The sequence below is a fragment of the Petromyzon marinus genome, chromosome 32 (assembly GCF_048934315.1).
Source record: "Petromyzon marinus isolate PM22_M1 ecotype Great Lakes invasive population chromosome 32, UKy_Petmar_22M1.pri1.0, whole genome shotgun sequence".
In the NCBI taxonomy this organism is placed as follows: domain Eukaryota; kingdom Metazoa; phylum Chordata; class Hyperoartia; order Petromyzontiformes; family Petromyzontidae; genus Petromyzon; species Petromyzon marinus.
In genome coordinates, this window is record NC_133698.1 from 866634 (window position 1) to 881369 (window position 14736).

The 14736-nt window shown below is 46.1% G+C and overlaps 1 protein-coding gene across 4 annotated transcripts in view; it reads right to left on the reverse strand.

Annotated features, from left to right (window-relative positions):
- Positions 1-3977: 3977 nt before the first annotated feature.
- The window catches only part of DYRK1A (dual specificity tyrosine phosphorylation regulated kinase 1A), a 45902-nt gene continuing 35143 nt past the window's right edge, over positions 3978-14736 (reverse strand). For all 4 annotated transcript variants that reach the window (XM_032964344.2, XM_032964343.2, XM_032964345.2 and 1 more), the window contains 3 exons: positions 12534-12843; positions 10794-10918; positions 3978-6989 (listed from right to left, as the gene is read on the reverse strand). In XM_032964344.2, coding sequence (XP_032820235.1) covers positions 6183-6989; positions 10794-10918; positions 12534-12843 — 1242 coding nt within the window. In that variant the 3' untranslated portion in view covers positions 3978-6182. The remainder of the gene's footprint in view (positions 6990-10793; positions 10919-12533; positions 12844-14736) is intronic.

Here is a 14736-nt window from a genome sequence, read left to right on the forward strand (position 1 = left end):
GTTAACGGTGAGACACGTGCGAGTGTCACGTGTGTCTGTGTGTGCACCACAGTGTTAACGGTGAGACACGTGCGAGTGTCACGTGTGTCTGTGTGTGCACCGCAGTGTTAACGGTGAGACACGTGCGAGTGTCAAGTGTGTCTGTGTGTGCACCACAGTGTTAACGGTGAGACACGTGCGAGTGTCACGTGTGTCTGTGTGTGCACCACAGTGTTAACGGTGAGACACGTGCGAGTGTCACGTGTGTCTGTGTGTGCACCGCAGTGTTAACGGTGAGACACGTGCGAGTGTCACGTGTGTCTGTGTGTGCACCACAGTGTTAACGGTGAGACACGTGCGAGTGTCACGTGTGTCTGTGTGTGCACCGCAGTGTTAACGGTGAGACACGTGCGAGTGTCAAGTGTGTCTGTGTGTGCACCACAGTGTTAACGGTGAGACACGTGCGAGTGTCACGTGTGTCTGTGTGTGCACCGCAGTGTTAACGGTGAGACACGTGCGAGTGTCGCGCGGAGAAAACGCGTGGGGGGGGGGGCGCAAGCGCCGATTAATTTATTAATATCCGGACCGCGCGGGAGCTTTCGCCTTGTTGACACAACGGCTTAGTGTAAATTATTCATTAAACCCCACACAGCGGCGAGTCAAACAATTACGTAATCCACGCGGTTAGGACGCGCAAGTGGGGGTGGAGGGGGCAGATGTCGCACCCCACCCGCTCGCGGGGAGTGGGGAGGGGGAGATCAGCCCCCACCTAGTGGGGAGGGGGGCATTAGCCCCCGCAGGTGTCACCTTCCAGCATCTTGTTCCTCGTTCTGTACACCGCCATCTTCGCCTGAGCACAGGCGAAGTTGGCGAGGTCATGGCGCTTGTTAGCCCAGGTAAGGCACCACCCCATATACGAAGCTGCTGTTGTAGAAGGGCACCCCCAGTTTCCTGAAGATGTCCCCCAAAAGGCGGAACATTGGTTTGAGGCGCTGACAGCGTAAGTACTGGTGGGGCAGATCCTCCCTGGCACCGCACGAAATGCACCAAGTCTGTTACCCCCGGCGAGATTCGGCTGGGCCACACGGCCTATGGCAACGTGGAGTGTGCGAATCTCCCACTGGAGGTCCTCGCACCGTTTGGCTACGGGAGACTTGTACATTTGTTTCCACTGGGGGGCGGCCGCAATGAGGGGAGAGAAATGGTCTCTCCATTTTGTGTGCGGTAGGTCGGCAAGGTCCCAGGAATGCAACGCCTTGACACAGCCACGTGTAGAGCGCTGTGTTTGGGGCACTCTTCAGGGGCACGTTCCTGCAGCCTCGGAGCTTCAGTAGCTTGCCGGAGTCGCTGTGGCCGGGGGGCTGCGCGCAGGAGACGCACAACTCCGGGAAGGAGGAGGGGGGGGGGCCACCACCGTCACCCGGCGCCTCCAGCTTCAGGCGCAGCTCCTTAATGGCACGGAGCACGTCCCGCAGCGGCTTCTCCCCGGCGAGCATGGAACGGAGTCCCGCGGTGCTGGCGATCTCAGCTGTGGTCTTCCACTTGCGCTGGTGGGCCTGCACGAGGTGGAAGACTGTCCGCAGCCCTGCTGATGTGAGGCGTAGAGCCAGGGTCCTCCCTCCTCTGATCCCCTGGAAGAGGCCGTTGCGGAACAAGGGCTCGTTCAGGAAGTGCGCGAGGTCGTAGGGCGCGCGCGTTTTACTCCACTCGAAGCTCCGCCACGCGTCCAAGAGACTCTGGTGATAATCTGGCAGCCTCGTGTAGTCGAACAGGCTCAGGTCCATCAGTAAGAGCTCCTTTCCATACCCCAGGCACCCCCCTGCATTCCTCAGCAGGGCAAATGGGCGGCGACTTCCAGGGTAACTCCTCCCGGGCGTACAGCAGCCGCCTGACGGCCATGACCCTGAAACTCATGACCCTGGCGGCAACGTCCACCAGACCCTGGCAGTCCTCGCCCACCGGCAGGCAGAGAACGCCCCGCCTGAGCCAGTGCTTTCCATGCCAGACGAAGTGCGCGAGTGAGCGGTTGACTCTGGTGAGTAGCCAAGCAGGAGGCTGGAGGGCCTTGGTCTTGTGCCACAGCACGGACGCTGCTAGGGTGTTAGCGACGAGCACTCGGCCCCTGAAGGACATCTGCGGAGCGAGGCGCGTCCATGTCAGTAATTTAGCCTCGATTGTGTCGGCCAGCTCGGTCCAGTTGTTCAGAGCGACGTGGTTTCCCCAGGTAAACCCCCAGGTACTTGACTCCGTCGTCCTGCCAACTGACTCCTCCTTATAGAGGGCTCCACGTTTCGCAAGCATATAGAAGGGAGAGCACAACTGCGACCGAGAAGGCCCGGAGCATTGTATGGCGCGACAGGCCAGTGAGCTTCCACACAGCCTTATGCAGCTGATGAAAAGATAATACTGCTCGACTAATTCGGAGGTCTGGGCTGCAAAACAGGAAAAAGTCAAAAGTACACTGCTCAAGTTCAGAAACTTCTCCACTCTCTCCCACAACTGCCCCATCACTCGTGGGGAGTTGAGGAAGGGGAGCGTTTTACGGCATAAAATACCCAGCCAGGTGCTTTGTTTTTGTGGGGCTGATGGGGAGGCCCCATCGTTTGATAGCACACTCCAGGAGCCGTGTTCACGCACACTGAACCCTCACGCACACAAGCCAAGAATGAACACTGGCTTACAGCGTAGAAGTCTGATGTCGGAGCAATCGCTGAGGGTTTATACCCAGGTGTGGTGGGCTGGGGGTGCTTGGTGGAAGGGGTGACCTGTCCCTACTGGACATGTAAAAGTTGTATAGCTCATCGGATTCATCCAAAGCAATTAAATATTCGGAGTCAGGCCGCACGACCATGGGAGGGTCTGCCTGGGGAACACTTAACAGGCCCCATTCCCAAGAATCTGGAGGTGCATTGCTGAGGTCCGAGGAGCTGAGCCTCTCCTGTGTAGATTTTCCCCACAAGACGTAGATGAGTGGGAGAGTCATATCCAATCAACAAATGAACAAGACCAATGCAAAAACGACCCCGGTCTCGAAACGGCAGACCCGTGCGTGGCTAAGGGCCAGCCCACAGGGCATTAGAGAGGTTAAAAAACAAGACAAATGTAGACCTTATGAAGCTATTTCATCTTATTTGGTTCTTTCGGTAAAGTCACGTAGAATGAGAATAAAATAATAAATTGATAAAATAACACAATAAAATTCTCACGAAGTTTCGGCCACAACACAAGCGGCCTTCATCAGGTGAAGGGACGAGACTGTCTGGAGGACAGCGCTGGAGCGAGCACAGATGAATCCTTGCAGTCACGAAAAGCTTTAAATAGAAGCAATTTCAATTTCCAAAACGGCAGCGTTATCAACATAATTAACGTGAAGTGTGTATGCATGGGAACTTAAAGATCAAAGGTGGCTGCTGGTTCACTCACTGTACACTCGGAATATTCGCTCAGACCAGATCGCGACTTGCAGATAGGTTATTTCATGTAAACTGTCCACTCTTATCGCCACACATTTTTAAGGAAGAATGCATTGCAAAAGTGAAGATGTTCCGACTGTGCAATGTGAGAATCAACGCTATTTATCTCCTGGCTTATGGCAGTGGCATGAAATCCACGACTGTATTACAATGTAATAGCTGCAAAATTTGCTTTCAGGGAAATGTGTTAACAAAATATATGTAACACATTTGATAAAGCACCTCCTGTATCTTACAACTGAATGCAGTGAAATGTTATAATACCTCAGCCTGATACGGAAACATAGCAGAGGAATATCCATCAATGGATTTCCAGCCTGTCAAACAGCCAACCATGCTTCTGCAGTTCCAGATGGCTCAAGACGCCACCACCTTGTGGTCGGTGTTGGATCACCAAACCCTAACTCCAATGCTGTGGGGGTGATTCTTAAGACTACTCCGGGGACTGTGCTTTAGTTTCCCCCCGACATGTTAATGTCACAAGTGATAGCAGTGTTAACATGGAAAAAATGATTTGACTCTGCATTTGGAGAAATGAATTTAATACTTATAGACATTAATGCATTTTATAATACAGCAGTCTCCAGCACAGAAACCGTTATTCCATAATTTGCCATTTACAGTCATTTAGATAAAAGCACTTAAAGCAACAAATAGTCAAATAGCTTTTTTCACATGCGTGAAGTTATATTTACAGTGCACCACTCCAGTGTTTAGCACTGCTGCTACATCTTACACAATTAACCCTTCCAACATCCACGGCTCTATAACTTCATCAGTTGTAGCTGCTTGTAAGCAGCCAACTGTATCACCCAAAGGCCAGAACAATGCTGAAATTGGAGCATCTGAATGTACTTAGAATGAAAAATGGGCAACATTTATTTTGGTTTTTTGTCCCAAAGGTATTTACTGAAGCTAATGAGGCGTTTAACCAAGTACAGAGTGCTGCTGCCAATGTGTCATCCTCCGCTACTTAAATCACCGAGTGATCGCTAAAAATCTAAATCCTAAACAATGTGAGCACAAACAAGACAGCTACATGTCTGGTGGAAGGGTTGTAGGGTGGACTGGATTATTTTGTTCCCTAAACATACGGTGTTTTAAGAATTGCATACTAAAGTAAAACGTAGTTGGTTGTTAAACAATTAAAATTGTATAACTGCACTGTATAAAATTGTCACTACTTCCAACTCTGCTATATAAAATTAAAGGGAACAAACTGGTAGTGTGCATGATTTGTAAAGTTCAAGCTTTTGTTACTGTGGGGGGAAACTAAAAAGTAATTTTGGACCAAATCATACAGAAAGCCAATAAAACAAACATCGCAAACCTCCTCTGAACCTTCTTTTCTATAAAAAAAAAAGTTTAAAACAAAGCCATTACTCAAAACTAAGCAATGTTATGCTTAAATTGCCAGTTTGGGGATGGGGTGTATTTCAAGCGCCAGATGAAAAAAGCACCATACAAAAATTCAACAGAAACGCAACCACCAGTAACGGATTAACAAAATCTATACAGAGAAATGAAGCATCAGGCCTGCAGGGTACTTGACTGTAAAAGCAGAAAAAGTAATCAAATAAGCAAGTGTGCATGAGAAATACATTTTTTTACAATGTGGTTCTAATAGTTCTCTACCTGCCCCCCCCTCCCACCCTCCCACCTAAAAAATGACAGCAAAAGTCCCTTCAATGGTTGAAGAAAGATGCGTGTCGAAATGAAGGAATACTAAGGAGAAACATGGTATTGGATATTGATGTTGTCTTGTTACCAATGAAACAATCTGTTTGAACGTCGAAGCTCCACAGTTCACCCCATTAAGTTTTTTTTTACTTTTTAAAATAGCTTTAAAAATACCGCTGTCAACAAAATTAATAAGTTATTAAACACATTCGATTTAGAAAAACTAAGCTGAACGGGATACCAAAAGTCATTTCAAAATACATAAATTGAGGATGAAGGAAAACATGATTGTAGGAAATATGAATCTGTGAATTGGCAGGCTTGCATGCTTCAACTGTATATTCTAGTGTAGTAAAAGGGGCAACTGATTCCCCATCTCCTCGGTATCAGTTGTAAAATGACATTACAAGAGAATGAAGAAACGTACTGTATATACTGTTCATGGCATTGGTTAGTTCACTATAAAACTGTCCATGATGTCCATCACAGCACAAAAAGGATGTTCTGCTCTGGGTACCACAATTTTGTCAAGGTATACTTTTTTTCTGTAAAGTAGCAAACTCAAGTGACGAGCAATGCTTTACAATAGGAAAGCTGATACAATCAAACAGGTGTGCGCATGTTCACACAAGTGTCGACTGCCAACAATGAAGGAAGGATTTCTACCACATGCAAGAGCAGAACTGAAGGGTCTTTGCACATTTGATTTGTTTAGCCACTCGGACCACCGTATGCTGCATAAGTGTGCCCTCGATCAACATGCCACTCGGACCACCGTATGCTGCATAAGTGTGCCCTCGATCAACATGCCCCTTCAGTGTTCCCTCTGGCCTCCGGCTGGGAGTATGGGGAAGAGAAGCCGTGTTTTCAGGAAGGTGCTAAAACTCGGTCCATACCAACAAACCAGTTCATTATTATGTCCCTGAGACCAAAACTCAAGATGCTTTTTATTTCATAAGCATTAATTCCCACACGCTGACTTTGGGAATTTCAGCAGAGCCTCTCTTCGTATTCCCATACACCATTCCAAAGCATTCTTCATAATGGTCATCAGGAGCTTGCCACAGGACTTTGCTGAACACACACGCCCATCATGGGAGAGTCTTCCCTGTCAGGGGCTGAGCGGGAACCCAACGGCCCATCTGCTCCATAGTGAGTTGGCCGTGAGCTGAGCGGTCCATCTGCCCCGTAGTGAGCCGGCCTTGAGCCCAGAGGTCCATCGGACGTGTAGTGAGCAGAGCGGCCCTCTCCTGTGTAGAGTCCTGGTCCTGCAGCAGGGTAGGGGTATCCCAAGGCAGTGGCTGCACTGCTGCTGCTAGTCCCCGTGAGGAAGCCCCCAGCCACTCCTGTGAGTACTGTTCGTGTTCGGAGGCCTGAGGTAAGAGGCAGGCCGAGCGAACCAGCCTGGGTGCAGTCTAACGGGTCCGGTCCGAGCAGAACATTCGGAGAAGGATCAGACACCTGCTGCCTGAAGGCCCGGTGCCTGGCATTGCTCTGCGATGCTTGGTGAGCGATTGGCTGTCCTGTAGGTTGGAAATTTGAATGTCCTGGCTGAGTGTTGGACTGTATTACTAACTGGCTGTGCGAGTAGGATGGCTGTGGATTGGAGTGAGGATTGTTCAGATGAGCCGGTGGATTGTTCGTATGCAATGCGGAGTTGTTTGCATGAGTAAAATGCCCTGTTTGGCGTGACGTATGGCCGTGGGAGTGGTGGTGCTGGGAACGGTGGTGGCCATGAGAATGAGCAGCCTGCTGAGACACGAGGTGATTGTAGTTTGTTGTGCCACTTTCCGGAGACAACATTGTCTGTGTGGATGAATCCCCTGTGGTCCACGCCATGTGGGACTGGTGATACGCCTGCAAATAGAAACATACGGAACATTCAGTTAAACGATTCTGCATAACCGTTACATCATAACTTACATTGTATAAACGAAATAAAAAAACCTCTCAACCATGAAAGGTTTTTTTGGGTTAGATTGCGTAAATATGTGTCGTTAAAACCCACCTACACCCGACACAGCCAACTAGTAAGAGTTGTCACGTAAACAGAACATGCCAATTCGTCACTAGTACAGCACACCGGTGTGTTGGAGAACCAAGCCACAACATTTACAATCTGAGTACGACGTTTCGCCAGTAATTACAACTAGCTTCATCAGGCGACAGCCAGATTGTAAATGTTGTAGTTTGGCTCCTCAACACACCGGTGTGCTGTGCTAGTGACGAATTGACATGCTGTTTACGTGACAACCCTTTCTAATTGGCTGTGTCGGGTGGTGGCGGGATTTAACGACACATTTATATATTTACGCGATTTAACCCAAAGAAACCTCTATTATGGATATTGGTCGCGAAAGCCGACATGTTAAAAACCTCTCAATTCAGTTTTTCAGGACCAAAGTCACTATGAAGACAGTTTACAGGAAGTAATTTCATTCTATATTTGAAGTTTTCGCGACTGCAAGGATCCACTCTTTAGTTCTTTCGGTAAAGTCACGTAGGTGAAAAAAAATCAATAAATCACGACGTTTCGATTGCAACACAAGCAATCATCATCAGGTGTGACAACCATAGCAAGGAAATGTTTTACTCAAGTGGGAGAGAGACCAGAATTAGGGCAGTTAAATAAGTCCGAGAGGGGGAGGGTAGGGGGGGGTGAATGATGCGAGGAGTGCGTATACTGCAAGTACAGCAGAGACGCTGAGAGTAAAAAGGCAACATGATTGCTGCCAAGATGGATGACATCCAAAGCAAAATAGCCGCACTACTAAACGCTGAGGATGCAATTAACTCTGTAAAATAGACTAATACCCGGTAAATAAGATGGAACAACTATTAACAGTTACATTTTCCTTGGTTAATATCATCTTTCCAATGATTGCAAAATTTATATCCGTCCTCTCGGTTGAAGTTATGTCTGTTTATATATCTGGATGGCTTCATGAACAAATCTTTGATAGTAGCCAGACGGCTTGCAGTGCACCTTGGTCTCAGAGAAAACAATATTAAGGGAGCCCACAGCGTTATAGCAATGATCAGCAACGGCTGAGGAATTAGTTCTGCCGTATTTTAGATCTGACTTATGCTCGCGGATCCGGTCAGAGACATGACGTTTCGTTTCCCCAATGTAACAATCACCACAGATGCAACTTAGTTTGTAGACTCTAGGGTATTGCAAGTCAGGAATGACATCCTTCACAGATGGGATTAGATCACGGATTTTGTGTACTGTACTGAATCGGACCTGGATCTTGTGTTTGTTTAAGATTTTAGCAATCTTTTTGGTAACGCCTGCTATGTATGGTAACGTGATGGTTTTAATTGGCGTCTCAGGGGGTTGTTTCTCCATGTTTGGAGAGACAGCATTGCGGATAATACGGTCCGAGTATCCATTCATCTTGAGGACCCGGAGTGCGTGTTCCAGCTCACTGGCCAGGTGGTGTTGGTCAGAAATGCAGTGGGCCCTATGGTGCAGGGTTTTGATGAGGGAATTATTCTGTGCCGGGTGGTGGTGGGATTCAGGTTTCAGATAGGAACCTTAGTGAACAGAGAAACCACATCAAAGCTGACGAGGTCATGAAAACCCTGCACCATAGGGCCCTCTGCATTTCTGACCAACACCACCTGGCCAGTGAGCTGGAACATGTACGCAGGTCCTCAAGATGAATGGATACTCGGACCGTATTATCCGCAATGCGCTCTCTCCAAACATGGAGAAACAACTCCCTGAGACGCCGATTAAAACCATCACGTTACCATACATAGCAGGCGTTACCAAAAAGATTGCTAAAATCTTAAACAAACACAAGATGCAGGTCCGATTCAGTACAGTACACAAATCCGTGATCTAATCCCATCTGTGAAGGATGTCATTCCTGACTTGCAATACCCTGGAGTCTACAAACTAAGTTGCATCTGTGGTGATCGTTACATTGGGGAAACGAAACGTCATGTCTCTGACCGGATCCGCGAGCATAAGTCAGATCTGAAAGACGGCAGAACCAATTCCTCAGCCGTTGTTGATCATTGCTATAACGCTGTGGGCTCCCATGATATTGTTTTCTCTAAGACCAAGGTGCTCTGCAAGCCGTCTGGCTACCATCAACGATTTGTTCATGAAGCCATCCAGATATATAAACAGACATAACTTCAACCGAGAGGACGGATATAAATTGAGCAATCATTGGAAAGATGTTATTAACCAAGTAAAATTTAACTTTTCATAGTTGTTCCATCTTATTTACCGGGTATTAGTCTATTTTACAGAGTTAATTGCATCCTCAGCGTTTAGCAGTGTGGCTATTTTGCTTTGGATGTCATCATCTATCTTGGCAGCAATCATGTTGCCTTTTGACTCTCAGCGTCTCTGCTGTAATTGCAGTGTACGCACTCCTCGCATCATTCACCCCCCCCTACCCTCCCCCTCTCGGACTTATTTAACTGCCCTAACCCTGGTCTCTTCTCACACTTCAGTAAAAAATGTCCTTGCTGTGGTTGTCACACCTGATGATGATTGCTTGTGTTGCAATCGAAACGTCGTGATTTATTTATTTCTATTTTTTTCACCTACGTGACTTTACCGAAAGAACCAAAGAGTAAGGAAGTAATTTGTCAGGTATATTATTATTATACAATTCATGGTTCAACATTAAATCAGCCATGATCTATTCATTGCTGGATGAAGACCTCCCCCACACACCATCGCCATCTCACGATCTTGCAATGCAACAATGTAGTTCCTGTACATAAGCTACTTTCATCACTCCAGCTCTGACAAGACATCCTCTTGGGTGTATTTCCTCCTTAGGATGTATCTTTGTTGGTCTCATCCAAGCCCACCAATTTTTCCGAAGTCAATATGTTGTCTCTAACTTCTGTGATCCATGTGTTCCACTTTCTGCCTCTCGGTGCAATTCGAAGCATGCACCTCTCCATGCTTCTTTGTGCATTTTTAATATTTTGTTCCATTTTCGGTGCCAATGTTCATGCGGCTGATCCATGTCACAGCAGATATGAAATGATTAAAAACGTTCTTCTTTAGCCACCACCGACCCTCGGTTGTATTGTTTTATGGCACATGGAGGATTGATACAAGTGTAGTGACGTAGCGCCGACTGTTGGACAGCAGCAGCAACTGCAGGTGGGCATTTAGCGCACACGCTGCTGAGCATATACGCAGGTGTGCCGGCAGGGTGGAGGAACTGGAGCAAGTGTCATTAGAGACCTCGTGTGGAAGCCCCTGGAACCCTCGACAGTTCGAGAAGGGAGGCGCGGCTAGGGTGGAGCCAAGCCACGCCGAGAGGGAATATAAGCAGCGGAGAGCGAGAGCTCTGGGCTGCCGGTTCTGGGATTGGACCCGTCTCATCGTCGCTGTCGTCGTCCTCGTCGCTGTCGTCTTCGCCCGATCATTGCGCGGCCGGACAGTAGTTGGCTGTCCCGGTCGACGCCGTCGGTGCAACGTGGAAAGGGTCGTGTCTGGGACGGGGCGTGCGGCAGCGGGTCGTGTGTGAGAGAGGGGGCCCCCCGAGTGGTGGCGTGAGGGCGGCAACAACAATGAATAAAGAGGGCAGAGCAGTGCCTCCTACGACCACCTCACCTCTGGCTGACTGTGTGTGCGTCACACGCCACCCGCACGCACAGACGACACGACACAAGTACCTGGGAGTTGTGGGCGTCATATTCCGTCGTGGGGGCCACGTTGTTGTAATGCCTGCTTCCGTTGTGTCGGTGCTGCGCTGGGTCTGATCGAGCCCGGTCACTGTGAGAGGAGCCACTTGACCCACCTGGATAAGAAGTAACAGTTTTATTCATTCAAGCCAGAGAATCTCTGCATGACTTTTAACTGCACAACACTAAGTAAATTTATATCATGGGACCTCCTTTGCCACTACCAAAATATGAGAATAGGTTTTCCAGTTTTCTAGCAACAAAACAGGTGTTAAGATGTTAAAACACCAAACTGAAACCTTTTTACAAGTAATCATGTCTGCATTAACCACAATACTTGTGGTCAGAATGCAAACAAAAAAACACTGATAATATATGCATTGTCTTTGAAACTGATTGGTCCACACCACGGACAGCTTTCTTTCGAGCCCGGTCTCAAACAGTGTTAGGCCACAAGTATGTGGTTAATGCAGACATGATTCCTTGTAAAAAGGTTTCAGTTTGGTGTTTTAACATCTTAACACCTGTTTTGTTGCCAGAAAAAAGGGGAAAACCTATTCTCAATAAATTAATTTGCAGGTGTGGGAATTGTTCACATTTACGTTACACCGACTGTACCGTCACCCCTTCCTTCTTTCGACCGAACTTCTGTGAAACTACTGGACATGTGTGCCCATCGGATTCCTACAGTTTAAATATTCTGATACCGATTCCTTGCACACACAGTGTCAATACACCCTCTCCCCAGAGCCTCTCACATTCTCCCACACCGCTTACATCTGTCTTTCTTGTACATCTCTTTTCCCTCATGTCAAAAAGTCCGACACAACATTTATGTTGTTATTGCTGTACAGTTGTTCAGCAATATCTCGTCCAAATACAAGTACACCAAAGACGCAGTGAAAATGATTATGTAATTGCTATGTCTGTGGTCTGAAACTCTAAATGTGTTGGTCACTCTGAGCCCAAGAGTGAAACGTTTGGACCTCCGAACCAGAAGATGCACCAGTTGCTGCCACAGCACCAAATGGCTGCAGTGTATTGCATTACAGCAAAAATAATCAGGGTTAGGACTGATTTCACATTGGAAAAGTTGAGCTATTTAGGATGACAATCATGATTTGTAATCATAAAAGCTGTGCAGTCTCAAATGTGCTCTCCAAAAGTGGAGTGCAACTTTTTCACAATGTACGAGATGTTGTCTTGTGCTGCAGCTGATGCACCACCTTGCCTTCTTGAAATTAATATAAGACTCCTACTAAGAGGTAATTTTTCACAACAGAGAGTAAGCGGAGCAGTATGACCACAAATAACATTTGATCTGGGAAAGGTATTATTTTAAGACGTAGGTTTTCACGACCAATTTGATTCAAAGAAAGGTTTTTTGGGTTAGATCGTGTAAATATAAATGTGTCGTTAAACCCGTTGCCACCCGACACAGCCAATTAGGAAGGTTTGTCAAGTAAACATAACAATTCTTGGTATCGCCTAATGAAGTTGGTTGTAAATCACTTGCAAAACATCGTACTCAAATTGTAATTGTTGTGGTTTATTCTCCAACACCGGTGTGCTGAAGTAGTAACTAATTGGCATGTTTTGTTTATGTGACAAACCTTTCTAATTGGCTGTCGGGTGGCAACGGGTTTAAAAACAAAATTATATTTACGCAATCTAACAAAAAAAAACCCTTTATTATGGATAATTATTTACTTGTGTTACACGAAGACTTACCAGAACTCGATGAAGAGTTTGAAGTTCCAGTCCCAGTGCCCTGGCTCTGATCAATGGCAGGGCTTGTGGACACACTGTTACTTGTGTTTGTTCCTTCATCAGTGGTTTTTTTAAAGAAGTTGTGTTGCAGGGCATAAAAAGGAGTTATTCGTGTTTTGGGATCATAGTCCAACATGCGCAGGATCAGATCTTTAAACTTCAGGTAATCAGCCACTGTGTGCCCAGCCTCTCCCATCCTCCGGCCTCCAGGACCACCACTCTCCACCCCAATGATATCGTGTAATTTGCGAGAACCAGCTGTCTTGTACTCCTGTGGACACACAAAGAGCAGGATACCCACAAACGAGTCACACTATAACCCGAGATTACAACGTACGCAGTTTAGACAAGCGTACAATCCCTGTGTACAGTGAAATTTTAACTGGCAAATATAAACACAATCCCATATCTCTCACAGTGCGCACTTCTAAATGCCTTTCATGAAGGCTTGCCAGGTGTGCGAGACGGAGTTGGAATACCTTTTTGGAAACATACATTTTTCCCCTTACGATATGTAAAAAATTCTCCCCAAAGCAATGTACAATTATATATTACCTTAGGCCTTCATCCTAGGATCACTATTGTTTAATGTGAATGTCTTCCCACTCAGCATCATCAACTTCCAGCATGATTTAGGCTTCCACATAAACGTTAACGATACTCAGATATTTCTATATAATCCCACTTTAACTACACGACTTGTGTTTAATTGACTTAAAAATATTATCGCTTGTTAAAGAGTTTAATGAAGATGGAATAAACCTGTATGGATAAATTTTACTGCAGCTTGGAAGTAAAAAAACGAGGTGCAGTTTGACCCAAAACTCACAATGAGTATTGTGGTGTCCTGTTGTAACTATGTAACATTTCCAGACGTATGTCCTATTATATTTTCAAAGGTCAGCACTTGATCTGCTTTATTTAATTTGTGACTGACTATTACAATGCAATCAATGCTTCCTGATCTACCAAGCCATTGAGACTTCCAGAGGCTGAGCATTAAGACTAATCTAAGCAATGAGAAAATGCATTGTATTCCATGGAAACTTTGGATATTGGGATCTAAAACAAGTCCATTGAATAAAAATGAATTTAAACTTCATGTGTACCAAACAACAATATACCACAATAACTCAAGGCATGCTTCAGGTTCATATCATCCTTATATCAGGAACCTTGCAGCATTTTGTGCGTATTGTTTACAGTGCTATCTTGTACTCCCAACTGATCATTATTAGGGTGCATATTTGTCACTTACTAGCGATGCCACAATACTTATGGAAACGAATGATTAAAATCCCCTTTGAGTGCCAATATTTAAAAATCTACGATTTGTTTCATAATTGGCTTCGCATAGGTATAACGTCAATTACCGCGATAACCCTTCACCACCTGCCACCCAGTGCACGAGTCTATTTGGTTTGCGAGCAAATCGTTTACATTGAAAGGCAAGTAAAATGTTGAAAACGACGGAAAACTTTGGCTGCGAGATTCCGACCAGCACCATCAGGTGTTGGCAAGAGCTTAAGTGTCGCATGAGGACCACGCCCAGCTACTCAAGGAGACGTCATGAGAACAGACATGCCGGTGAACTTAATCTAATTAATTATTGGAGGTGAATGCCGATTTTATTGGTTGGAATTTGCAGGGTTTAAATAATGTAACAAGGTAAATCTATTCAATCCTGGGTGAAAATAGGCTAGCCTTCCTTAATTATATAAAATTAATGGTGTTGGTTCTAAATTTATATTTGGTATTGTAAAGTTAATCTCTTCTTACCTATAAAAGTAATGTTTTGTCTGTCTGTGTGTGTGTCTGTCTGCGCGGGTACCTTGTGACGCTTTTAACTGACAAACTGTGGGGTTTACATATTAAAAAAAAGTACACAGATACCACACAATATGCCCCGGGACGAAAAAGTTATATTCGTTTTTCCCATCTGTCAAGTTTAAAGTAGTTAAATGAACAATGTATTCTTGTTGTACACCGAGGGTGGCGCCAAAGCACGCATCTGCGCACCGCGAGAACGCCGACTCGTGGTGGTTGCCCTTAGCAATGCACACTCGATCGGTGGAGACGGGGGGGGGGGAGAAATTATAATTTGCGTTCAAAATGGCAAAACGCCGAGGTAAATTCTTCAGTGTCATGTCCTCTTCTCCACCCC